This window comes from Pseudophryne corroboree, chromosome 1, assembly GCF_028390025.1.
Source record: "Pseudophryne corroboree isolate aPseCor3 chromosome 1, aPseCor3.hap2, whole genome shotgun sequence".
In the NCBI taxonomy this organism is placed as follows: Eukaryota; Metazoa; Chordata; class Amphibia; order Anura; family Myobatrachidae; genus Pseudophryne; species Pseudophryne corroboree.
The window spans coordinates 1,140,351,416-1,140,378,081 of NC_086444.1; the positions used below are offsets into that span (position 1 = coordinate 1,140,351,416).

General features: G+C 45.5%; 1 protein-coding gene across 1 annotated transcript in view; it reads left to right on the plus strand.

The window, feature by feature from the left end:
- Positions 1-1,247: 1,247 nt before the first annotated feature.
- GPR78 (G protein-coupled receptor 78) overlaps positions 1,248-26,666 on the plus strand; it is a 75,559-nt gene continuing 50,140 nt past the window's right edge. The window contains exons 1-2 of the mRNA XM_063951518.1: positions 1,248-2,440; positions 4,232-4,345. Coding sequence (XP_063807588.1) covers positions 1,773-2,440; positions 4,232-4,345 — 782 coding nt within the window. The 5' untranslated portion in view covers positions 1,248-1,772. The remainder of the gene's footprint in view (positions 2,441-4,231; positions 4,346-26,666) is intronic.

Here is a 26,666-nt window from a genome sequence, read left to right on the forward strand (position 1 = left end):
TTGTGTGTATAAGCGGCTCTGCTACTTGTGGCCACAGCACCTTCGTATCTTATCTACAGTGCATTGCTGTTACTCATCTGGTACTTCATAATGCAGACACTAGCAATATATACTACACTCTACACTATGTTATTCATTGTGCCCTGCGGCCACTCTGCACGCCCTCACAAAGGCCTACGCCCCCTTGACAATCGCACGCCCTCCCCCCTTACAATATTTACCCACTGCCATAAAAATAAACAGGTAATACTCCATATAATAACAATTATAGCACAGCTGAAGCCCGTGCAGGGGATAATGGATCGTAGCCCCTTGCAACGGTATTTTCTGTCTAACACCTTCCCTCTCTTTATCCTCTCCCTACCACCCGGCCTCTCCCTATCCTTTACCGATCGCACAGCGTTTCTGTACATTCCCTTTCTCTCCCCCTACGCCTCTCTATCTTATCTCAACCGGAACCCATTTCTGTATGCCCTCTATACTGCCCTGCGTTTCTGATTCTGTTATCTACCGCCCTGCGTATGTTCAAAGGCGTGCAGAGGTTAACGGGGCGTAGCCCCTAACGACGGTGTGAAGAGCGCCCGTAGGGCGCGATGAATCACCTAGTATATATATATAGTATATATATATATATATATACACACACACACACACACACACACACAGTATATAGGGAAAATGTCTCCTTTTTTGCTGTGGTTTTTGTTTTTGTTTTGCTCCTAGCTGAATCAGGGTCTACCATCACTGATTATGACTATGTAATATTACAAATACTATATTGACTACATTTCTGGTACTGAAGCTTTAGCAGACACTGTTATAAATGTTTCTATATGCAGTTTCATATTTCTCCAACTTTGATCAATTTGTATGACAGATCTAGTGGCCCTTTAATAAGTTACTAATGAGCTCACACTGACACATTGGGATATAGTAACACAAAAAAGTAATATATCAGTGACTGGTAATATAATGATGCATCAGTGAATACTAAAGAGGGGATGGCACAGTGTTCAGTGTAGCACAAAAATAGCTTACTGTAACGTCTCCTTAATTTCACTGAGTGCTATAAACACACAGCTTCCAATGGCTGCCCGAATTACAGTATTTCACAGATTCACAGCATGCTGCTAAATGTATGCTCTGTATACCAGGGAATCGCTTGTATGTGCTGCTGTGGGTAATATACTGTATTGTACTTTTACATTGTGTCACTCCGTGTCTTTCCCACATCACTGTGCTGCTGCCAGCGCCTAATGATCTGCAAACAAGTGATTCTCGTAGTGCAGACTGGCAATGTGCGTTTCTTGCCTTTGTCAGCGCTTCTGCCTGCGCATGAGTCAGGATTCCAGCCTGTAGAGAGGTGTGCCACTCACTCCCGCTCAGCACCACAATTGCTTCACTGGTTTCTGGGCAAAGACCTCCGGACAAACGGCAACTGCTTTTTCCATGTTATCTGTGGAATTTTACTACTCACCAACATTCCATCTGGAGAACACGCAGGATAGGTAAACCTTGCACGCTGTGCCACACTGGAGCTGCTTTCCCTGGCATGCCTGGGAGGAGGTGTGACTGCCGCCAGCCCAGATTCAGGACCTTGGACAGCCACGTTGCAGAAGACACAGCTAGGGCGCGCCTTAGCCCAGTGCCAAACAATGGGGGGATTCTGCAAAGGGATCATGTAGTAGAGGAACCAGCTTGCGCCTAAATCCCCGTTATTTAATGAGGCGACCACTGCTGTGACAATCAGGCTAATGGGTACATGCTAAGAAATGCACTTGGCAGAGGTTCTGCTGTCTGTTTTACTCATAGCAGTGTTCATCGTCTCTTTAATTGCAAATGTGCTGGTGCTGGTATGCTTCTTGTACAGCGCAGAAATCCGCAGGCAGGTATCTGGGGTCTTTCTTGTCAACCTCTCCATCTGCAACCTCCTCCTGACTATCCTGAACATGCCCTCCACTTTCCTGGCTATGCTGGATCACCAGCAGCCCTTTGGTGACTACTTATGCAAGGCTGTGGGCTTCTTGGAAACTTTTCTGACTTCTAACAGCATGCTCAGCATGGCAGCTCTCAGCATAGACAAATGGATTGCTGTGGTTTTCCCTTTAAGTTACAGCAGCAAGATGAGGTATAAGGATGCTGTGGTTATGATGGGGTACACCTGGCTCCACTCTCTCACTTTCCCCCTGGTCTCTCTCTTCCTGTCCTGGTTAGACTACAGTAGCATGTATGCCTCTTGTACATTGCACATCCAGGAAGCCCCTGAGACGAAACGCTTTGTGGCATTTACCATCGTGTTCCATGCAGCCACTTTCATGCTCTCACTGGTTATATTATGTTTCACTTATTTAAAGGTGCTGAAAGTGGCACGGTTCCACTGCAAGAGGATAGACATTATTACCATGCAAACGCTTATGTTGCTTGTAGACATTCACCCCAGGTAATTCATTTATCCTCTTCTCTTTACAGATTTGTATTTATTGTGTATAATGCATTTCATATGTATATGTGCCATTGCCAGTGCATTTAATATTTACAGTCTTTACCATATGGATATAACTAGACATCTCCCATACCTTCATTCTGCAACATGATACCCTAACCTTAGCTAAATTCACCTATTGACCATTGATCACAACAGCAATAAAGAGAATAAATGCTGATTAGTTTTGGCAGAAAACACCATAGTTCCAACTTTTACATAGTCATATATGAATAATAAGCAGCATCCTAAATATCAAATATGACTCATAAATTACTAAACACAAATTATAAATCAGTTGTATTGGCAGGAGCAGCCAGTGTGGCATATATAGCTGATGAAAACATTATAGTACACATCTATGCATAAATATAATATTGTTTTAGAGATTTCAGTGCTTGAAACGCTTCATTAAATTGGCAGGAATAAAATCCAAAGTCTTGTCTACAGATGATTTCTGTGCTGCTATCTATAAAACGATCCAATGAAATAGACTATTACATAAGCATGCATTTTGTCCCTCTGGAATGTTTTGTTTTATAGAATTAGGATGCACAGTATAATAAACAGTATTATAAACTATGCCACAGTGGTCTTAAAACTAGGGTAGCTTCATACAGTATAGCAGAATTCCGTGTACTATGTCCAAATGCATTATGTCAAACTCACATTGCACTGGAGGTTAGATCAACATTACAGAACAGGGTGTCATCTCTACAAAGACTATGCGCTGTGTTAGCTTCTAAGCCTATTTAAATGAGTAGAATACAAGCAATAACCATTAACCCAAATTTTTCGGGATCCAGTCTCTAGGTCGACAGTCCACTATTGGTCGACATGCTTTCTAGGTCGACATGGACTCTAGGCCGATATGACAAAAGGTCGACATGAGTTTCCCCCCCCCAAAATTTTTTTTTTAACTATTTCATACTTTACGATCCACGTGGACTACAGTTGGGAAATGTAACCTGTGCCAAGCACAGCGGTACCTTGCCCAAATTCGCTCACCATGCGGGGGGACACGGTGCTCTAATTGGGGTTCCCGTTCACTCTACGAAGAAAACGACATAAAAAAACTCATGTCGACCTTTTTGCATTTTCAACCTAGTACATGTTGACCTAGAGTATCTGTCGACCTAGAAACCATGTCGACCTACTTACTGTTGACCAGTAGTGGTCGACCTAGACACTGTCAACCTAAGTCTAATCTATCTAGTATACCACATCCAATTTTTCATAGTTGTAATAAATAATTACAGAAGTTGCTTTTAAAGTTTTTTCCCACATAGAACTAACGACACAATATTTACATTAGTTATGTAGAGTGGTGCCATTATTGTATTGTATGTAGCAGACATTTTTTTTTATATAACTGGTTTCTAAACAGTTATCTATGAGATGGTAACTTTTGATTTGATGTCTATTATATTGTATGTTGTGTTGTAGTCAAAATTTGGAAAACATTTTCACACATTTTGCCTGATTCCACTTTTAGCCATGGAAACTTGAATACATTTACAAATACAATACTGGCTTGTATTCTGTGCGATGGTGCAGCAAAACCATGGCAGCAATTGTATCACCAGACATTTAAATCTGTGCAGATTGCCTGCACCACAGCGAAACTGGTTTTGTAATTTTCCCCATCTCTACCACTTATATTTTATATTCAGATCGAACACACATATATGTTCCGTCTCTGGTTTGTGTAATGTTACTGTGTAACTGTGCAACACATCTATCTTGCAGTGTGAAGCAGAAATGTCTGAGTGAACAAAAGAGAAGACGACAACGTGCTACAAAAAAAATCAGTATTTTTATAGGATCATTTGTGGTGTGCTTTGCTCCATACGTAGTCACAAGGTCAGTATGAATAACATTTTATTCTGCTAACAGATAAGGATCAGCCACAATTCATGGAAATAATGGTGACCAGCAGAGATTAACAATGTATTTGAAACATTGAGTGTGAAAAAGGGTGATTAAATCTATATGATGTCCTTAATAATTGTGATATAGCGGTACAGTAGATTACTGTATCTTCTTGTCAATTGGAATTGTAGCCAGAATGAACTTAGTGGGTCCTAAAATCTGTCTGGGTGTAGTACGGGTGACCGGCGGTCTCCTGACCGCCGGTCACCTTACCGACGCCGGGATCCCGGCAGCATACCGACGCCGGGATCCCGGCGGGGAGGGGCGAGTGCAGCAAGCCCCTTGCGGGCTCGCTGCGCTCGCCACGCTGCGCTCGCCACGCTGCGGGCTCGGTGGCGACCTGTGGTCGCCACGGGTTCTATTCCCACTCTATGGGTGTCGTTGACACCCACGAGTGGAAATAGTCCCTGTTGGTCGGCATGCCGACCATCGGGATAGTGAGCCGTCGGGCTCACGGAGGAGGTCATGTGACTGTCGGTCAGCCGACCGGCGGTCACATGACTACCACCCGTCTGGATAACCAGCTGGTTGGAAGTTTCAGACAAAGGGGTCTATGTATTAAGCCTTGGAGAGATATAAAGTGTATGGAGATAAAGTACCAGCCAATCAGCTCCTAGCTGCCATGTTACAGGCTGTGTTTGCAAAATAACAGGAGCTGATTGGCTGGTACTTTATCACGTCCACTTTATCTCTCTCCAAGGCTTAGTACATGGACTCCAAAGCAGGGGCGACAGTTCATCCCAGTTACGCGGAAGCAAGTTACAATGTGGTGCCCTTAAAACAAAGGGAAAACAGATATGGTTTGTGTGTGTTTGTATGTGTTTATGTGTGCTTCTGTGTGTATATATACTGTATACCGGAGCCTGCAGTGAATTGGCAGGGCTCCAATAGAGTCAGTGTTCACCGGTGGATCCCATCTTACAGTCCAGCAGCAGCGGCAGGTGCGCTGTTGCTTGCTGCAGTGCAGGCTGAGTGGTACCAGGCAGGAGCCATCCTGTCCCCTATTTCAGGTGTTAGCAGGGCTCCTGGGACAGAGCCGATTAACTCTGCAGCGGGTGTGCCGCAGAGCTCCATTGGAAAAGCACACAGGTGCTGCTGTACATGCAGATGCCGCTTCAGGGCTTGGAGTCCGGAGCCAGGCATCTTCATTGTCTCTGGGAGTGACGCCCCTGCTCCAAAGTATACAAAGATGGAACAGAAGGATCATTTCATCAACTGCAAAAGTTCAAATACAAATGCTGCACTAGCTAATAGGAAGTGGGTGGAGCAGGTGCCTCTTGCTGTACAAAGATTAGATGCAAAGTGCTAATTAGCTATATGACTACAACTAATTTTACACTGATATGCAATATGTACATTTTGTTTTGTGTGATGAGATCATTTAAATGTGGTAATAGGATAGAGATAGCTCATTACATTGGGTTCCTTGCTTTGTAGGAGGGTTCACGGCCTTTTATTCTCTGTGGAAGTACTTGTTACTATACATAATAATAATAATAATAATAATAATAATGAGACACATTTTGCACCTTCCGGGTGACTTCTTTGGAGAAGCACATTTCAAGGTAGTTTCAGATATGAGTGGGTTTAAACCAAGCAGTAATTATGAAGCAAAATTGAAAAGTAACATGGGATGGTCCAAACATGTCATACAGTATTAGCATATTGGACTTGGATGTGACATATTTGGACCTACAGTGGTAACATGTTAGACTTGGATATGGCTTATTTGGTCCTAAGGTGGTAGCATGTTGGACTTAGGGGGTGATTCAGACCTGATCGCTGCTGTGCATTTTCGCACAGTGGGCGATCAGCGATAGACTGCGCATGCGTATGCACAGCAAAGCGTACGCGCGTAGGCAAACAACAACAGGCATCGCTGGACAGCGACAGGCTGGTGTGAAAATTTAAATCGCACAGCCATTCGCAAGCTGATTGACAGGAAGAGGTGGTTTGTGGGTGGTAACTGACTGTTTTCAGGGAGTGTCAGGGAAGACGCAGGCATTCCCAAGCGTTTTCAGGAAGGGTGTGTGGCCCCAATCAGCCTGTTCTCACAGCACTGTAGGAGTAAGTCCTGGGCTGCGCACACACTGCACACAGTAGAAAAATAATTCGATGGTGAGTGAGGTGCAAACGGATTTGCAGCTGTCCGCTGACTGAGGGTTTTTTGCAGCTCGGCTACACATGCGATCGCACACTTGCACGGCAAATATACACTCCCCTTGGGCGGCGACTATCTTAACGCAGCACAACTAATTTAGCAGCCTAGCGATCAGGTCTGAATCACCCCCTTAGATGTGATGTATTTGATCCTACAGTGGATTACATATTGGACTTGGATGTGATGTAATTGGTCCTACAGAGGTAACATGTTGGACTTGGATATGGTATATTTGGTCCTACAATGGTATTATGTTGGACTTAGATGTAATGTATTTGGTCCTACAGTGGTAGCATGTTGGACTTAGATGTGACATAATTAGTACTACAGTGGTGGCATACTGGACTTAGATGGATCATATTTGGTCCTACAGTGGTAGCATCTTGGACTTAGATGTTAGCTATTTGACATACCGTAGTAGCATGTGCGACATGGATGTAACATATTTGGTCTTAGTGTGGCAGCATGTTCTACTTAGATGTAACATATGGCGTTTTGTCCTACAGTGGCAGCATGTTGGACTTTGATATGGCATATTGGTCCTACAATGGTAGCATGTTGGACTCAGATATGGCATACTTGATCCTACATTGGTAGAACTTGGATGTGATGTCATTGGTCCTACAGTGATAGCATGTTGGACTTGGATGTGGCATATTTGGTCCTACAGTGGTAATATGTTTAGACTTGGATATGGCATATTTGGTCCTACAGTGGTAATATGTTGGACTTGGATATGGCATATTTGGTCCTACAATAGTAGCATGTTAGACTTGGATATGGCATATTTAGTCCTACAATGGTAGCATGTTGAACTTAGATATGGCATATTTGGTCCTACAGTGGTAACATGTTGGACTTGGATATGGCATATTTGGTCCTACATTGGTAGCATGTTGGACTTGGAAATGGCATATTCGGTCCTACAATGGTAGCATGTTGGATTTAGATGTAACATATTTGGTCCTACAGTGGTAGCATGTTGGACTTAGATGTGAGGTATTTGGTCCTACAGTGGTAGTATGTTGAACTTGGATGTGATGCAATTGGTCCTACAGTGGTAGCATGTTGGACTTGGATGTGACATATTTGGTCCTACAATGGTAGCATGTTGAACTTGGATATGGCATATTTGGTCCTACAGTGGTAACATGTTGGTCTCGGATATTGCATATTTAGTCCTACAATGGTAGCATGTTGGATTGGATGTAACGTACTGTAATTGATCCTACAGTGATAGCATGTTGGACTTAGATGTAATATATCTGGTCCTACAGTTGTAGCATGTTGGACTTATATGTAACTTATCTGGTCCTATAGTGGTAGCATGTTGCACTTAAATGTAATGTATTTGGTACTACAGTTGTAGCATGTTGGACTTATATGTAACTTATCTGGTCCTATAGTGGTAGCATGTTGCACTTAAATGTAATGTATTTGGTACTACAGTTGTAGCATGTTGGACTTATATGTAACTTATCTGGTCCTATAGTGGTAGCATTTTGTACTTAAATATGGTATATTTGATCCTACAGTGGCAGCATATTGGACTTAAATGTGACATATCTGCTCCTAATGTTAGACTTGGAAATGACGTACAGTATCTGGTCCTACAGTGGTGGCATGTTGGACTTGTATGTTATGCATTTGTTGCAATCTGCCATGCACATTTGCCAGAATGTCAACTCACAGGGCATAGATTGATTTTATGGGTTATTTCCAAAGATTTTAAGTTGGACATGCACCTTAAATTGTGGAGAAAAAGTCACACTCATGCAGTCTGGTATCAACGCAATTTTACACCTTGAGCTGGGGCTGCCGTAACAAGGAAGAAGAGCCGAAGTACCTGGAAAATTGTGTGTCCTAACTCCGGGCTACTCTGCGGTAGCTCTGCTGGCTGCAGGATGCTATTCCAGGCACCCTGAAAGTTATATTCAGGTAGCATGGGGCAGAAAAAGTGCCCCCCCCCCCCCACACACACACACCCAGTTACAACCCTGCACATAAAGAACCATTGCATTGCATTTCTCCATCATAGCCTAGTTAAGTCCAATTTGCAACAGAACAGTAAAAATAAATACCATTTGTCAAATGCCCCTTATAAACTTCACTGAGATGTATAAATATTAATTTAAGCCATTATTACCAAACAGCTCTGCCATTATAATCAAACATAAAGGCAACACGAAAAGACCTATTACATTAGACACATGGTATTTTCAATTTGCCCCGAAAAAATGTTTCGTCCACAAAAATTGTTTTTTTCATGATTTTTATTACTTTTTCTCAGAATTTCTTTTGTAATTCAATGACATGACTGGACAAGAGATTAATATGTTAATTAATCCAGATTAAACTTTTTCCCCTTCAATTTACCAGTTTTCACTTGAGCTTTTTTCCCAACATTAGGTAAGTTTAACCTTTGGTCAGGCGCAACTGGTCTAATAGGCACAGCTCTCAGAATTTTCCTTCCCCTTCTCTTTCTAGTTGACAGCACCCCTCTAGGTGTTGTGTAGCTGTCACTTATCTAATGATGCATAGCATATAGGTCAGTTTTGTCCCAACCTTCCACAGTGAATGTAGTGAACTAAGGGGCACATTTACTAAGCAGTGATAAGAGCGGAGAAGTGAGCCAGTGGAGATATTTCCCCATCAACCAATCAGCACTGAAGTAACATCTATAATTTGCATACTATAAAATGATGCAGACCTGCTGATTGGTTGATGGGGAAATATCTCCACTGGCTCACTTCTCCGCTCTTATCACTGCTTAGTAAATGTACCCCTAAGTGAGCTACCAGGCACATTGTTTTTTCTATCATTACTTGGTGTTGATGAAAAGGGATTTGTATGAAATACTTACAATCAAAATACCCATGGTCAGAATCCAGACAACAATTGACCGATGATCTAAATCCCGACAAGGTCAAAATACAGACAAGGTCAAAATACCGACATTTAAAATGTCGAATGGTCAAAAAGTCGACACGTGTTTTTCATTGTTTTTTGATGTGTATGTCGACATAGGTTGACATGGACACCGTATAAGTGTACCGCGTCCCCTCGCATGGCTCTCTACACTCGCCATGCTTCGGGCACGGTGCCTTGCTGCGCTCGGCACACTATTATATTCCCCCTCCATGTCCACTGGGATGGTAAAGTATGAACAAGTCGGTTTCAACGAAAAAATCATGAAAAACTCATGTTGACTTTTTGACCTTGTCTGTATTTTAAATATCGGTATTTTGACCATGTCGGGATTTTGACCTTGTCGGGATTTTAATGGTCGGTCAAAAGTAGACAGGATTTTGAATGTGGGGATTTTGATTGTAGGTAAACTGACCACATCCTGATGAAAAATTTTGAAAAGTTTAAAAACTGTCAGAATCATTTTCTTTGAATAAAATGGCACTGTTTTCCTTTCCATAAAGAAATGTTGTTTCCAGATGATTTAACGAAAATTAAGACATTTTTATGTTACAAATGCATTATTTTTAGGTTATGCCTATTGTGCTCATTGCGCCCATTTATGTGACTTCGAACATTGCGCCTGACCGAATGTTAATTGCATCAGTTCTACATTAAGTGGCTTGGTCTCCAGCTAGTGATTATATACTCTGAGATGATGGGATGTGGTTCTTGTCACAATAGTCAAATCATGTGATTCTGTGAGTTGTAATTTCTTATCTGTCAAAATAGTGTCTGCTATTCTTTTGTCATCACAGAAGCACAGCTGGATCAGTAACACCACTGGATGTGTCAGATTAGAAGATATTATCACACTGTAGAATTAAACCTGATTCGTGCTAGTAGTAGTGAGTAGCTAACCAGGGTGTTATGAGTGATACAATTTCCCTGAAGACTGCTTTTAGGGCCTAGTTCAGAACTAATCGCAGCAACAAATTTGTTAGCTAATGGGCAAAACCATGTGCACTGCAGGTGTGGCAGATGTAACATGTGCAGAGAGAGTTAGAGTTGGGTGGGTTCTTTTGTTTCTGTGCAGGGTAAATACTGGCTGCTTTATTTTTACGCTGCAATTTAGATTTCAGTTTGAACACACCCCACCCAAATCTAACACTCTCTGCACATGTTACATCTGCCCCCCCTGCAGTGCACATGGGGCCTAATTCAGACCTGATTGCTAGGGTGTGTATTTGCATCTCTGCGATCAGGTAGTTGCCGCCTACAGGGGAGGGGGAATTTGCTGTGCAGGGGTGCGATCGCATGTGCAGAGAGATGCACAAACAAAAGTTTGTGCAGTCTCAGCACAGCCCAGCACTTACTCAGCCTCTGCGATGATCAGGGCTGGAGCTGACGTCAGAAACCCTCCTTCCAAATGCCTGGATCCTCCTGCATTTTTCCGGACGCTCCTCTAAAACAATCAGTTGCCATCCACATACGCCCCCTTCCTGTCAGTCACCTTGCGATCGCCCGTGCGATCGATTTGTTCGCACCATCCCGTCGCTGCCTGGTGCTGCAGACTGACACGCCTGTGCATTGCGGTGCATACACATGCGCAGTTCAGACCCGATCGCTCGCTGTGCGTAAACACACAGCAGCGATCGGGTCTGAATTAGGCCCCTGGTTTTGTCCACTTGCTAACAAATTTGCTGCTGCCATCAGATCTGAATTACCCCCTTAGTCTGCCCAATAGCTTCTGCTGCACCTTGCTAAGGTGTTTTTGCAACACTGTGGAATAAATATCTCCTATATATTTGCCTTGTGAGTCTGTGCCTGGCCCTCTAACGCTGGGTGGAGTTACAGGCCTGGGTGGAGTTAGCAGCTCCTGTCCCAGCACACCACCAGCAGAACTGACCAGCAGCCACATAATCCCACCACCATCCCCAGCCTGCAGCCACCAGGGGACGGACGCAGCACAGTGCCAGGTACGCACGCACCCCTTGGCATCTACAAACTACTCTCACCCAACATCAAAATCCCCCCTCCCCCAGCTCCCACATGCAGCCACTCACGCCACACAACCCCCCCCCAACCCCGACACATGCATAACTGATCAACTAACAGCACTGCACCGAACCCAGCTGCCAAACAATCTCACCAACAACACCCATATCCTGCCTTGCCAGGGGTAATCACCATGGCCGCCCAGCCACCTAGCCGCACCGCACACCACCCCTCCCCTTATATGCACAAACACCACCACCTTCCCCACCACGGCCGACAAAACACCCGCAGCCCACAACGCCAATTCCTCTCCCCCCACAACCCCTGCACCATCTGTCACTTTGCTGCCGGCCCGCGGGAACATAGTCCCGCAGCACGCCGACCACACCACGCACGCACACAGCCTACTGTCCCCACAAGCCCAACACAACCTCTCTGCCGCCCCTGCACACTGTGTTCCGCTGTGCCCCCTCTCCACACCTTACCAAACCCGCCAACATCGGACACACTGCAGCCGCGCCACGGGCACATAGTCCCGGAGCACGCCACCCGCAGCACGGCCGCACAGATTCCCCAGCACGGTCGACCACCGCCCACCCTCCCCACAAGACCAACACACACTGTCTTCCCTCCCTGCACAGTGTGTACAGCCGCCTGACCCCCTCCCCACACCGCTGATACATTCACCCCCCCGCAACATCTGACACACTGCTGCCGTGCCGCGGCCACACAGTCCCGCAGCACGACGCCCACAGCACGCTCGCATACAGACCCCAGCATGGCCGCACAGCGGACACCCTCCCCACAAGCCCAACACACACTATCTTCTGTCCCTGCACACTGTGTGCCGCCGGCCCCCCTCCCCACACCGCTGATACATGCACCCCCGCCAACATCTGACACACTGCAGCTGCGGCGTGCCCACAGATTCCTGCAGCACGCCGCCCGCACACAATCCCCAACACGGCCGCACAGAGCCTACTGTCCCCACAAGCCCAACAAAAACTGTCTGCCGTCCCTGCACACTGTGTTTCGCCGTGCCCCGTCCCCACACCAATGCTAAAAACCACCCTCGCCAACATCAGTCACACTACAGGCGCGCCACGGGCACATAGTCCTGCAGCACGGCCCACACACATTCCACCGCACCGCCGTACAACGCCCACCCTCCCCACAAGCCCAACATACACTGTCTTCCGTCCCTGCACAATGTGTGCCACCTGACCCCCTCCCCACACCGCTGATAAATCCACCCTCCGCAACATCTATCATACTGCAGCCGCGCCACAGAGTCCCGCAGCACGTTGCCCACAGCACTCCCGCATACAGACCACACCACGGCCGCACACAGCCCATCCTCCACACAAGGCCAAAACGCACTGTCTACCCTCCCGCCACACACAGTCCCGTCGGCCCCCCTCACCACACCCAAGATAACTCTTCCCTCCCCCCCACCACCCCCACCCTTTATTGGAGAGACTACAGCCGACACACGCCCACATAGTCCCGCACCACAACCGCCCACATCCCACCCTCCCCACAAGCCAACTACAAACTGCCTCACGTTCACCCTAGTGATGAGCGGGTTCGGTTCCTCGGAAACCGAACCCCCCCGAACTTCACCCATTATACACGGGTCCGAGGCATACTCGGATTCTCCCGTATGGCTCGGTTAACCCGAGCGCGCCCGAACGTCATCATCCCACTGTCGGATTCTCGCGAGATTCGGATTCTATATAAGGAGCCGCGCGCCGCCGCCATTTTCACTCGTGCATTGGAAATGTTAGGGAGAGGACGTGGCTGGCGTCCTCTCCGTTTATTAATGTTGCTGCAAATATTTGTGCTTATTGCTTAATTGTGGGGACTGGGGAGCAGCTGTATTATATAGGAGGAGTACAGTGCAGAGTTTTGCTGATTAGTGACCACCAGTTTTATCCGTTCTCTGCCTGAAAAACGCTCCATATCTGTGCTCAGTGTGCTGCATATATCTGTGCTCACACTGCTTTATTGTGGGGACTGGGGACCAGCAGTATTATATAGGAGGAGTACAGTGCAGAGTTTTGCTGACCAGTGACCACTGGTATACGTTGTCTGCCTGAAAAACGCTCCATATCTGTGCTCAGTGTGCTGCATATATCTGTGCTCACACTGCTTTATTGTGGGTACTAGGGACCACCAGTATATTATATAGGAGGAGTACAGTGCAGAGTTTTGCTGACCAGTGACCACCAGAATACGTTATCTGCCTGAAAAACGCTCCATATCTGTCCTCAGTGTGCTGCATATATCTGTGCTCACACTGCTTTATTGTGGGTACTGGGGACCACCAGTATATTATATAGGAGGAGTACAGTGCAGAGTTTTGCTGACCAGTGACCACCAGTATATATAGCAGTACGGTATGGAAGCCCACTGCTCTACCTACCTCTGTGTCGTCAAGTATACTATCCATCTAGATTCTATACCTGTGGTGCATTTTAGTTTTGCACTTTGCTGACAGTGACCACCAGTATATATAGCAGTACGGTACGGAAGGCCACTGCTCTACCTACCTCTGTGTCGTCAAATATACTATCCATCTAGATTCTATACCTGTGGTGCATTTTAGTTTTGCAGTTTGCTGACAGTGACCACCAGTACATATAGCAGTACGGTACGGAAGGCCAGTGCTCTACCTACCTCTGTGTCGTCAAGTATACTATCCATCTAGATTCTATATATGTGGTGAATTTTAGTTTTGCAGTTTGCTGACAGTGACCACAAGTATATATAGCAGTACGGTACGGAAGGCCACTGCTCTACCTACTTCTGTGTCGTCAAGTATACTATCCATCTAGATTCTATACCTGTGGTGCATTTTAGTTTTGCAGTTTGCTGACAGTGACCACCAGTATATATAGCAGTACGGTATGGAAGGCCACTGCTCTACCTACCTCTGTGTCGTCAAGTATACTATCCATCTAGATTCTATACCTGTGGTGCATTTTAGTTTTGCAGTTTGCTGACAGTGACCACCAGTATATATAGCAGTACGGTATGGAAGGCCACTGCTCTACCTACCTCTGTGTCGTCAAGTATACTATCCATCTAGATTCTATACCTGTGGTGCATTTTAGTTTTGCAGTTTGCTGACAGTGACCACCAGTTTATATAGCAGTACGGTACGGAAGGCCACTGCTCTACCTACCTCTGTGTCGTCAAGTATACTATCCATCTAGATTCTATACCAGTGGTGCATTTTAGTTTTGCAGTTTGCTGACAGTGACCACCAGTATATATAGCAGTACGGTACGGAAGGCCACTGCTCTACCTACCTCTGTGTCGTCAAGTATACTATCCATCTAGATTCTATACCTGTGGTGCATATTAGTTTTGCAGTTTGCTGACAGTGACCACCAGTATATATAGCAGTACGGTACGGAAGGCCACTGCTCTACCTACCTCTGTGTCGTCAAGTATACTATCCATCTAGATTCTATACCTGTGGTGCATTTTAGTTTTGCAGTTTGCTGACAGTGACCACCAGTATATATAGCAGTACGGTATGGAAGGCCACTGCTCTACCTACCTCTGTGTCGTCAAGTATACTATCCATCTAGATTCTATACCTGTGGTGCATTTTAGTTTTGCAGTTTGCTGACAGTGACCACCATTTTATATAGCAGTACGGTACGGAAGGCCACTGCTCTACCTACCTCTGTGTCGTCAAGTATACTATCCATCTAGATTCTATACCTGTGGTGCATTTTAGTTTTGCAGTTTGCTGACAGTGATCACCAGTATATATAGCAGTACGGTACGGAAGGCCACTGCTCTACCTACCTCTGTGTCGTCAAGTATACTATCCATCTAGATTCTATACCTGTGGTGCATTTTAGTTTTGCAGTTTGCTGACAGTGACCACCAGTATATATAGCAGTACGGTACGGAAGGCCACTGCTCTACCTACCTCTGTGTCGTCAAGTATACTATCCATCTAGATTCTATACCTGTGGTGCATTTTAGTTTTGCAGTTTGCTGACAGTGACCACCAGTATATATAGCAGTACGGTACGGAAGGCCACTGCTCTACCTACCTCTGTGTCGTCAAGTATACTATCCATCTAGATTCTATACCTGTGGTGCATATTAGTTTTGCAGTTTGCTGACAGTGACCACCAGTATATATAGCAGTACGGTACGGAAGGCCACTGCTCTACCTACCTCTGTGTCGTCAAGTATACTATCCATCTAGATTCTATACCTGTGGTGCATTTTAGTTTTGCAGTTTGCTGACAGTGACCACCAGTATATATAGCAGTACGGTACGGAAGGCCACTGCTCTACCTACCTCTGTGTCGTCAAGTATACTATCCATCCATACCTGTGGTGCATTTCAGTTGTGCGCAGTATATATAGTAGTAGGCCATTGCTATTGATACTGGCATATAATTCCACACATTAAATAATGGAGAACAAAAATGTGGAAGGTAAAATAGGGAAAGATCAAGATCCACTTCCACCCCGTGCTGAAGCTGCTGCCACTAGTCATGGCCGAGACGATGAAATGCCATCAACGTCGTCTGCCAAGGCCGATGCCCAATGTCATAGTAGAGAGCATGTAAAAATCCAAAACACAAAAGTTCAGTAAAATGACCCAAAAATCAAAATTAAAAGCGTCTGAGGAGAAGCGTAAACTTGCCAATATGCCATTTACGACACGGAGTCGCAAGGAACGGCTGAGGCCCTGGCCTATGTTCATGGCTAGTGGTTCAGCTTCACATGAGGATGGAAGCACTCATCCTCTCGCTAGAAAAATGAAAAGACTTAATCTGGCAAAAGCACAGCAAAGAACTGTGTGTTCTTCTAAATCACAAATCCCCAAGGAGAGTCCAATTGTGTCGGGTGCGATGCCTGACCTTCCCAACACTGGACGGGAAGAGGTGGCACCTTCCACCATTTGCACGCCCCCTGCAAGTGCTGGAAGGAGCCCCGCAGTCCAGTTCCTGATAGTCAAATTGAAGATGTCACTTTTAAGTACACCAGGATGAGGATATGGGTGTTGCTGGCGCTGAGGAGGAAATTGACAAGGAAGATTCTGATGGTGAGGTGGTTTGTTTAAGTCAGGCACCCGGGGAGACACCTGTTGTCAATGGGACGAATATGGCCATTGACATGCCTGGTCAAATTACAAAAAAAATCACCTCTTCGGTGTGGAATTATTTTAACACAAATGCGAAAAACAGGTGTCAAGCCGTGTGTTGCCTTTGTCAAGCTGTAATAAGTAGGGGTAAGGACGTTAACCACCTCGGAACATCCTCCCTTATACGTCACCTGCAGCGCATTCATCATAAGTCAGTGACAAGTTCAAAAACTTTGGATGACAGCGGAAGCAGTCCACTGACCACTAAATCCCTTCCTCTTGTAACCAAGCTCCTGCAAACCACACCACCAACTCCCTCAGTGTCAATTTCCTCCTTACACAGGAAAGCCAATAGTCCTGCAGGCCATGTCACTGTCAAGTCTGACGAGTGCTCTCCTGCCTGGGATTTCTCCGATGCATCCTTGAGTGTAACGCCTCCTGCTGCTGGCGCTGCTGTTGTTGCTGCTGGGAGTCGATCGTCATCCCAGAGGGGAAGTCGGAAGACCACTTATACTACTTCCAGTAAGCAATTGACTGTCCAACAGTCCTTTGCGAGGAAGATAAAATATCACAGCAGTCATCCTGCTGCAAAGCGGATAACTCAGGCCTTGGCAGCCTGGGCGGTGAGAAACGTGTTTCCGTTATCCACCGTTAATTCACAGGCAACTACAGACTTGATTGAGGTACTGTGTCCCCGGTACCAAATACCATCTAGGTTCCATTTCTCTAGGCAGGCGATACCGAAAATGTACACAGACCTCAGAAAAAGAGTCACCAGTGTCCTAAAAAATGCAGTTGTACCCAATGTCCACTTAACCACGGACATGTGGACAAGTGGAGCAGGGCAGACTCAGGACTATATGACTGTGACAGCCCACTGGGTAGATGTATTGCCTCCCGCTGCAAGAACAGCAGTGGCGGCACCAGTAGCAGCATCTCGCAAACGCCATCTCGTTCCTAGGCAGGCTACGCTATGTATCACCGCTTTCCAGAAGAGGCACACAGCTGACAATCTCTTACGGAAACTGGGGAACATCATCGCAGAATGGCTTACCCCAAATGGACTCTCCTGGGGATTTGTGACATCGGACAACGCCAGCAATATTGTGCGTGCATTACATCTGGGCAAATGCCAGCACGTCCCATGTTTTGCACATACATTGAATTTGGTGGTGCAGAATTATTTAAAAAACGACAGGGGCGTGCAAGAGATGCTGTCGGTGGCCCGAAGAACTGCGGGCCACTTTCGGCATTCAGCCAGCGCGTGTCGAAGACTGGAGCACCAGCAAACAGTCCTGACCTGCCCTGCCATCATCTAAAGCAAGAGGTCGTAATGAGGTGGAATTCAACCCTCTATATGCTTCAGAGGATGGAGGAGCAGCAAAAGGCCATTCAAGCCTATACATCTGCCTACGATATAGGCAAAGGAGGGGGAATGCACCTGACTCAAGCGCAGTGGAGAATGATTTCAATGTTGTGCAAGGTTCTGCAACCCTTTGAACTTGCCACACGTGCAGTCAGTTCAGACACTGCCAGCCTGAGTCAGGTCATTCCCCTCATCAGGCTTTTGCAGAAGAAGCTGGAGACATTGAAGGAGGAGCTAAAACAGAGCGATTCCGCTAGGCATGTGGGACTTGTGGATGGAGCCCTTAATTCGCTTAACCAGGATTCACGGGTGGTCAATCTGTTGAAATCAGAGCACTACATTTTGGCCACCGTGCTCGATCCTAGATTTAAAACCTACGTTGGATCTCTCTTTCTGGCAGACACAAGTCTGCAGAGGTTCAAAGACCTGCTGGTGAGAAAATTGTCAAGTCAAGCGGAACGTGACCCGTCAACAGCTCCTCCTTCACATTCTCCCGCAACTGGGGGTGCGAGGAAAAGGCTAAGAATTCCGAGCCCACCCGCTGGCGGTGATGCAGGGCAGTCTGGAGCGAGTGCTGACATCTGGTCCGGACTGAAGGACTTGCCAATGATTACTGACATGTCGTCTACTGTCACTGCATATGATTCTCTCACCATTGAAAGAATGGTGGAGGATTATATGAGTGACCGCATCGAAGTAGGCACGTTAGACAGTCCGTACGTATACTGGCAGGAAAAAGAGGCAATTTGGAGGCCCTTGCAGAAACTGGCTTTATTTTACCTAAGTTGCCCACCCTCCAGTGTGTACTCCGAAAGAGTGTTTAGTGCAGCCACTCACCTTGTCAGCAATCGGCGTACGAGGTTACTTCCAGAAAATGTGGAGAAGATGATGTTCATCAAAATGAATTAATCAATTCCTCAGTGGAGACATTCACCAGCAATTGCCTCCAGAAAGTACACAGGGACCTGAGATGGTGGATTCCAATGGGGACGAATTAATAATCTGTGAGGAGGGGGATGTACACAGTGAAAGGGGTGAGGAATCGGACGATGAGGAGGAGGTGGACATCTTGCCTCTGTAGAGCCAGTTAGTGCAAGGAGAAAAAAAACTGTATACACCTGGCGCCACCGCCCTCAAAGTAATAGCAGCTAGTCTCGGGGGTTAAGTTCCAATTCCCCCAAATTAGATACCAGAGAAAAGAGAAAATATGAGACAGCGCTAATTGCTTTGACGTTTTTTATATATATAATTAAAACATACTTTCACAATAACAAATATAAATACCGGCCAGTATTCATTAAAATATACATATAATTCAATTAACTACTGAAAAAATCAATATAACTATATCCCTTTAAAAAGCTGCTAAATCTAGCGCTGATTATATATTAAAGCTGCAGTAATATGCTACAGAGATAACACTCTATCTTTTCTGGAGGCAATTGGATCGGTAAAGTTTGCAGATTAAAGTCCCACTGTAGATGGTTCCAACACAGTTCTTATGGGTACAGCGTGCACCTCTACCACTCAATTCAGATGATGGTATGCAGTTCTTATTGTGTGCCAAACCAGGGTGGGATAATTGCCATGTTGGAAAAAAAGCAAATCCTCCCAGCACTTGATTACACCAAATATGCTGTTGGTTGATATGTGGGCAGTTCTTTTAGGTGCACCATGCAAAGCACCAGTTACCTCTCACAGCTGCTCCTCTCACTTGTGACTCTGCCTGCGTTCTCAGGCTGCAGTATAGAGTCCGTTGTATTTCCCCTTAGCACTGGGGTGTTGTATTGATGTGCGCCGGCCGGCTGGCAGACAGTGCTGCAATAGTGGCAGTAAATCTTTCCCGGATGTCTTACTCTTGACAAACGCGTTTCTCCGCCTCCTAGTTAGCATCGGCGGCTTCCTCAGTGTCAGTAGTGTTAGATGTAAAATTTGATCTTTAAATACCCATTTTCGCGGCTCGCGCATGCGCACTGAGCCCGCGATTCAAGCCTCTGTTTCAGACTGTTAGTTTCCTTGTGTTCAGCAGATCCAAGCCTCGTTTTCAATTTTGCTTTATAGGAAGTATATTTAATAGCCGAACCAAGCCTCTCTCTCAATGAATGGGTATTATGTGGATTCTATATATCCAAACATTATCTGCGCTCTATATTTATCATAATAGCAGCATAGAAATACACCTAAACACATATACCATAAAAATTGTTATTATTATATATGCGATTTGCACGGTACATAATGGTTAATTATATCTTTTTATGATCTATTTAATATTATTAATTCAATTAGTTCTAATTACAATTAAAACTATAGCTACAATTATAGCTATAATCAATTAGTTACCCTCCCATACAGGGTGCATAATATTGTCCGCATCTGTACTGTACAGTCTATACCTATAGCTCTCATACCCCAAAAACACATTTATAATTGTCAGCCCACCCCATTTTCACTATTTAAGACCAGTTTGCCTACAAACAAGTGAATACCTTGATGTAGCCATTTTCATATATAAACATGAAGATCACACCCCATTCAGTTCCACTGTGTCATTCAGGCCACCAGGCATCAAAGTTCCCATTCTGAAAATCCAATATGCCTCACGTCTACATAGTAGACTATACCGATCTCCACCCCGTGTTGTGTTGTTAATTTGTTCTATAGCCATCATCCTGCAATTATCAAAATTGGAGTTCTGACATTGCACGATGTGGCTGGATAATGGATGCCTGGTGCCCCTATTGACATTCCTCCGGTGTTCCATGTAACGAATATGCATGGTTCTTGTGGTCCTCCCCACATATTGTTTTCCACATTGACAGGTAATTACATATATAATATATGTTGAACTACAGTTCAGGAAATTCCTTACTTGAAACTCTTCCCCTGTATTAGATGATATGTATGTTTTACTACTTCTTGGCATCTTAGCACATGATAGACAATTTGACTTTCCACATTTGTGGAACCCCTCAGGTTTTTCAGGCAACCACATACTATCTATCTTTTTTGTTTTTATATTTTCAAAGTGACTGGGCACTAATTTAGACCGCAGATTCTCCGCCTTCCGAAAGATTGTATGACCTTTCGGATCAATTTCTGTTTTTAAAATATTATTGAGCATCAAAAGGGCTGTGTTCTTTTTAATTACTTGTTCTATTTGATATGCAGAACCATTATACTGCGTGATAAATGACATATTTCTAATATCTTTTTCTTTTTGTTTCACCTTATTCCTCTTTTTAGACTCTAATAACGTTTTTCTCTCTATCTTTTCTACATCAACTATATCTTTTTCTAATTTTTCTCGCATATAACCTTGTTCTAAAAAGGATTCCAAAAGAGTTCTAGCTTGTATACGATACAGCTCCACTGAGCTACAATTTCTCCTAATTCGGACAAACTGACCCCGGGGAATATTCTCTTTCCAACTTTTCTTATGACAGCTGGTAAATTGCAAGTAATTATTTTGGTCCACAGACTTGATAAAAGTTTTTGTCTTAAGATCTTCTCCTTCTACGTATAGTTCTATATCCAAGAAACTCATAATCACCTTGCTATATTTATGTGTGAATTTTAATCCAAATTCATTTTTATTTAGTCCTTCCATAAATTTGTGAAGTGTATTTAAATCACCACCCCAAACAAAAAATAAATCATCTATAAAACGGCCATAGTATACCAGATCAGCGCCGAGCCCGCCCCCCCACACATGGTGGTCCTCAAAAAACCCCATGTATAGGTTCGCGAGACTCGGCGCGAATCTGGCACCCATGGCCGCACCCCATGTCTGTAAATAATATTGTGTATCAAATAAAATAAAAATTTATTTTATTTTATTTTATTTGATACACAATATTAAACACGGCCGCGGAACCGAATCCAAAACCAAAACACAAAACCCGAAAAATGTCCGGTGCACATCACTAATATCAATACACTCACAACAGCCGGGGTCTGTAGGGAGCGGCGGAGCTGCCGGTGGCTCCTGTATGGAGCCTTTAACTGTGTTGGTGCACTTGGTGGGCAGCAGGTCTCTTGCTGGAAAGCCCGGCAGGCCGGCTCTTCGTCAACAGCGGCGGCAGGGACAAGCAGCGTGGTGCATAGTGACGGCATCTCATAGAGGACCGGACCAAGTGACTGGGCAAACGGAACATGTGAGGAGGAGTGGCCTGCAATACTGTAGACCTGCTCTCTCATTAAATAATGCCCCTTTCACACGCCAATGCCGGATTCCACCCAGGAATTGGAAACGGGTTCTTCCCGGGTGGGATCCAGCATTGGACGCTGCTGCTGGCTTCCCCGACCCGATATAGCAGCGGGGGGCGGAGCTGGCAGTGGGTGTGGAGGCGGCGCTGGGAGATGAGATCATCTCCGCGCCACCTCTCCCTGTTGTAGTAAACGGGCGACCCGGGGAGCCCGTTTACGCTGCCATTAACCTGGTATTCAACCCGGGTATAACATTGCTTTATTCCCAGGTTGAATTGCTGGATCAGGCGACCTGGGATTTCCGACATGGCGCTTTCACACCGCACACTGACCCGTGTCAACCCGGCAATATGCCAGGTCGATACTGGGTTATTTGTGCGGTGTGAAAGGGGTATTAACATTAATACCCCTTTTACACCGCCAGCTTGTAACACTGGTTATTGCACATGAGCGTGCATAACCCGTGTTGATGGTTGTTGTAAAAGGGGCGAGTTGGAATAATACGGGTCGAGTGACCTAGTATTCCAACTCAAGAAGTTTGCAGGGTTGAACACGTGTTCAACACGGCAAACCCTGCTGTGTAAATGGGAGCCGGATCGCATTAACCCGGCTTCCCATTTACAGTGAATGTACAGGTGACGCCTGGAGATCATGTGATCTCCAAGCGCCGCCCCCGCTACGTTATCAGCGACGTCACCAACCCGGCAGTAAGCCGGTTTGGAAAATGCTGGGTGAAAGGGGCCTGACGCGGGTTAAAGCCGGGTAGCACCCGTGACAGTAGCACCCGTAAATGGGCCTGACGTGGGTAGCACCCGTAAAGTAAGGAGGGTAATGGAGGAGAGGACGGGCCAGAATGTGAGGGATGGAACAGAGTGATAGAGGAGAGGAGGAGCTGGAGTGTAAGGGATGGAGCATAGTGATGGTGGAGAGGAGAGGCTGGAGTGTGAGGGATGGAAATGTTTTTGTGTCAGGAAGGGGTGTCAGTACGTGTGTCTGTATCAGTGCATTTGTGTCAGTAAGTGGAATCTGTATTAGTAAGGGGTATCTGTGTAAGTAAGTGGTGTTTGTGTCATTAAGGGATGTCTGTCATTAAGTATGTATGTGCCAATAAGTGATGTCTGTGTCCGTAAGGGGTACTGTCAGTAAGTGATGTTTGTGTCATTAAATGTGTGTATCAATAAGACTTTGTCAGTAAGGTGTGTCAGTAAGTGTGTATGTGTCAGTAAGTCTGTGTCAGTGGTGTGTGTGTGTGTGTGTGTGTGTCAATAAGTGGTGTGCGTGTGTGTATGTATCAGTGTGTTTGTGTCAGTAAGTGTAATCTGTTAGTTAGAGGTGTATGTGTCGGTAAGTGGTGTCTGTCAGTAAGTGTGTCAGCAAGTAGTGTCTGTGTCGGTAAGTGTGTCCCAAAAGCCCTTTGTTCCCTGTCTGCTCTGTATTGCCCCCATCTTTTTTAATCTTTCCATATCTGCTCAGTTTTGCTACATCATTGCTCCCCTTTAGACCTCTCCACCTTTCCAGCTCTCTATATTATATGGCGGTCACTGTGATGCTCCCTATATGATATGGTGGTCACTGATGCTGTCACTGATGCTGTGTATTATATGGCGGTCACTAACTTTTTCTTGTTTTAATTAACCATTAAGTGGTTGAAGGTAGGCACTAGCCACACTCATGGCACAGGCCACACACCCTATTTAGACCGCAGACATACCACACTGGTCACATCACTAGTCACACCACCACAGCGCCCGTCACACCCCCTTCCGAGACACACAATAGGCCTTTCATAAATTTCAGCTCCAGGCCCATGTGGACCTTAATCTGGCACTGACTGTGAGGTAAATTTACCAAGCTCCAGTTTTTATTCGAGATTGCATTTTCGGACGAAAATGCTTCTCATTAATTTACTAAACACAAATGTCGGCAGAGTTTAACCAATTCGTATATTGAGGTTCACGGCTGGCCACACATGTACAAACAAAAAGACCATGGGACACACACAGTTGGATTTTTACATACACCTCATAGAACACAGGAATTTACCAAGAATTCATATTCTCAATTACTGCCGACATTATACAAACACTGCCGCAAAAGGATGGAACTCGTACAGAAATAGAACTTTCAAATAGACCTGCTTCTGGCTGGCATGTTTGGAGAATCATGCACGGATCAGTGAGATCCGTGCATGCTTTTCTGTGTAAACATGTCTGAAAGAGTTAAAAATCAGGAAGAAAAACTGTGTGAGGTCCCCCCTCCTAAGCATATCCAGTCCCGGGCTCTTTGAGCAAGTCCTGGTTCTCAAAAAAATGGGAAAACTCTATCCATGAAAGTACTTGTTTTATCTGTATATTGTCTTTCTTTTTGAAAACTGTACGACAATATTGTATTTATAATAGGATTTTAATACCTACCGGTAAATCCTTTTCTCTTAGTCTGTAGAGGATGCTGGGGACTCCAAAAGGACCATGGGGTATAGATGGGATCCGCAGGAGACATGGGCACTTAAAGACTTTAAATGGGTGTGAACTGGCTCCTCCCTCTATGCCCCTCCTTCAGACCTCAGTTATAGGAACTGTGCCCAGGGAGACGGACATTTTGAGGAAAAGGATTTTTGTTAAACTAAGGGTGAGATACATACCAGCTCACACCACAACACACCATACAACATGGCTTTTAACTAAATACCAGTTAACGGCATGAACCAAAATCATCAACAGGCTGATCTTAACCGAAACACAACTTTTGTGTTACATAAACAGTAACTATTAACAAGTACTGCAGATAGAGTCCGCACTGGGACAGGAACCCAGCATCCTCTACGGACTAAGAGAAAAGGATTTACCGGTAGGTATTAAAATCCTGTTTTCTCATACGTCCTAGAGGATGCTGGGGACTCCAAAAGGACCATGGGGTTTATACCAAAGCTCCAGAACGGGCAGGAGAGTGCGGATGACTCTGCAGCACCGATTGAGCAACCATGAGGTCCTCATCAGCCAGGGTATCAAACTTGTAGAATTTTGCAAAGGTGTATGAACCCGACCAAGTAGCTGCTCGGCAAAGTTGTACCGCCGAGACTCCTTGGGCAGCCGCCCAAGATGAGCCCACCTTCCTGGTAGAATGGGCCTTCACCGACTTCGGTAATGGCAATCCAGCCGTAGAATGAGCATGCTGAATCGTATTACAGATCCAGCGTGCAATAGTCTGTTTTGAAGCAGGAGCCCCAATCTTGTTGGGAGCATACAGGACAAATAGAGCCTCTCTTTTCCTAATACGAGCCGTTCTGGCTACATACATTTTCAAAGCTCTGACTACATCGAGAGACTTTGATTCATCCAAGGCTTCAGTAGCCACAGGCACCACAATAGGTTGGTTCATGTGAAACGAAGAAACCACCTTTGGTAGAAATTGTTGACGAGTTCTTAATTCCGCTCTATCAGCATGGAAGATTAAATAGGGGCTCTTGTGAGACAAAGCCACTAATTCCGACACCCGCCTTGCGGACGCCAAGGCCAATAGCATGACCACTTTCCAAGTGAGAAATTTTAACTCAACCTTCTGTAAATGTTCAAACCAATGTGACATAAGGAACTGCAACCCCACGGTAAGGTCCCATGGGGGCACAAAAGGAGGTTGGATGTGCAGCACGCCCCTCACGAAAGTCTGAACTTCCGGAAGGGAGGCCAATTCTTTTTGAAAGAAAATTGATAAGGCCGAAATCTGGACTTTAATGGAGCCTAACTTTAGGCCCGCATCCACACCTGCTTGCAAAAAATGGAGAAAACGACCCAGCTGAAATTCTTTTGTAGGAGCCTTCTTGGCTTCACACCAAGACACATATTTTCTCCAAATATGGTGATAATGCTTCGCCGTTACCTCCTTTCTAGCCTTAAGTAGTGTGGGGATGACTTCACCGGGAATACCCTTTCGAGCTAGGATTTGGCGTTCAACCGCCATGCCGTCAACGCAACCGCGGTAAGTCTTGGAATACGCATGGCCCTTGCTGTAACAGATCCTCTCTTAGAGGAAGAGGCCAGGGATCTCCTATGAGTAATTCCTGAAGATCCGGATACCAGGCCCTCCATGGCCAATCTGGAACAACGAGTATTGCCTGAACCCTTGTTCTTCTTATGATCCTTATCACCTTTGGGATGAGTGAAAGTGGAGGTAACACATAGACCGACTGAAACACCCACGGTGTCACCAGGACATCCACCGCACTGGCGTGAGGGTCCCTCGACCTGGAACAATATCTCTGAAGTTCCTTGTTGAGGCGAGACGCCATCATGTCTATTTGAGGAATTCCCCAATGACTTGTCACTTCTGCAAAGACCTCTTGATGAAGATCCCACTCTCCTGGATGGAGATCGTGTCTGCTTAGGAAGTCTGCTTCCCAGTTGTCCACACCTGGAATGAAGACCGCTGACAGAGCGCTTGCATGTTTTTCTGCCCAGCGGAGAACTTTTGTGGCCTCCGCCATTGCCACTCT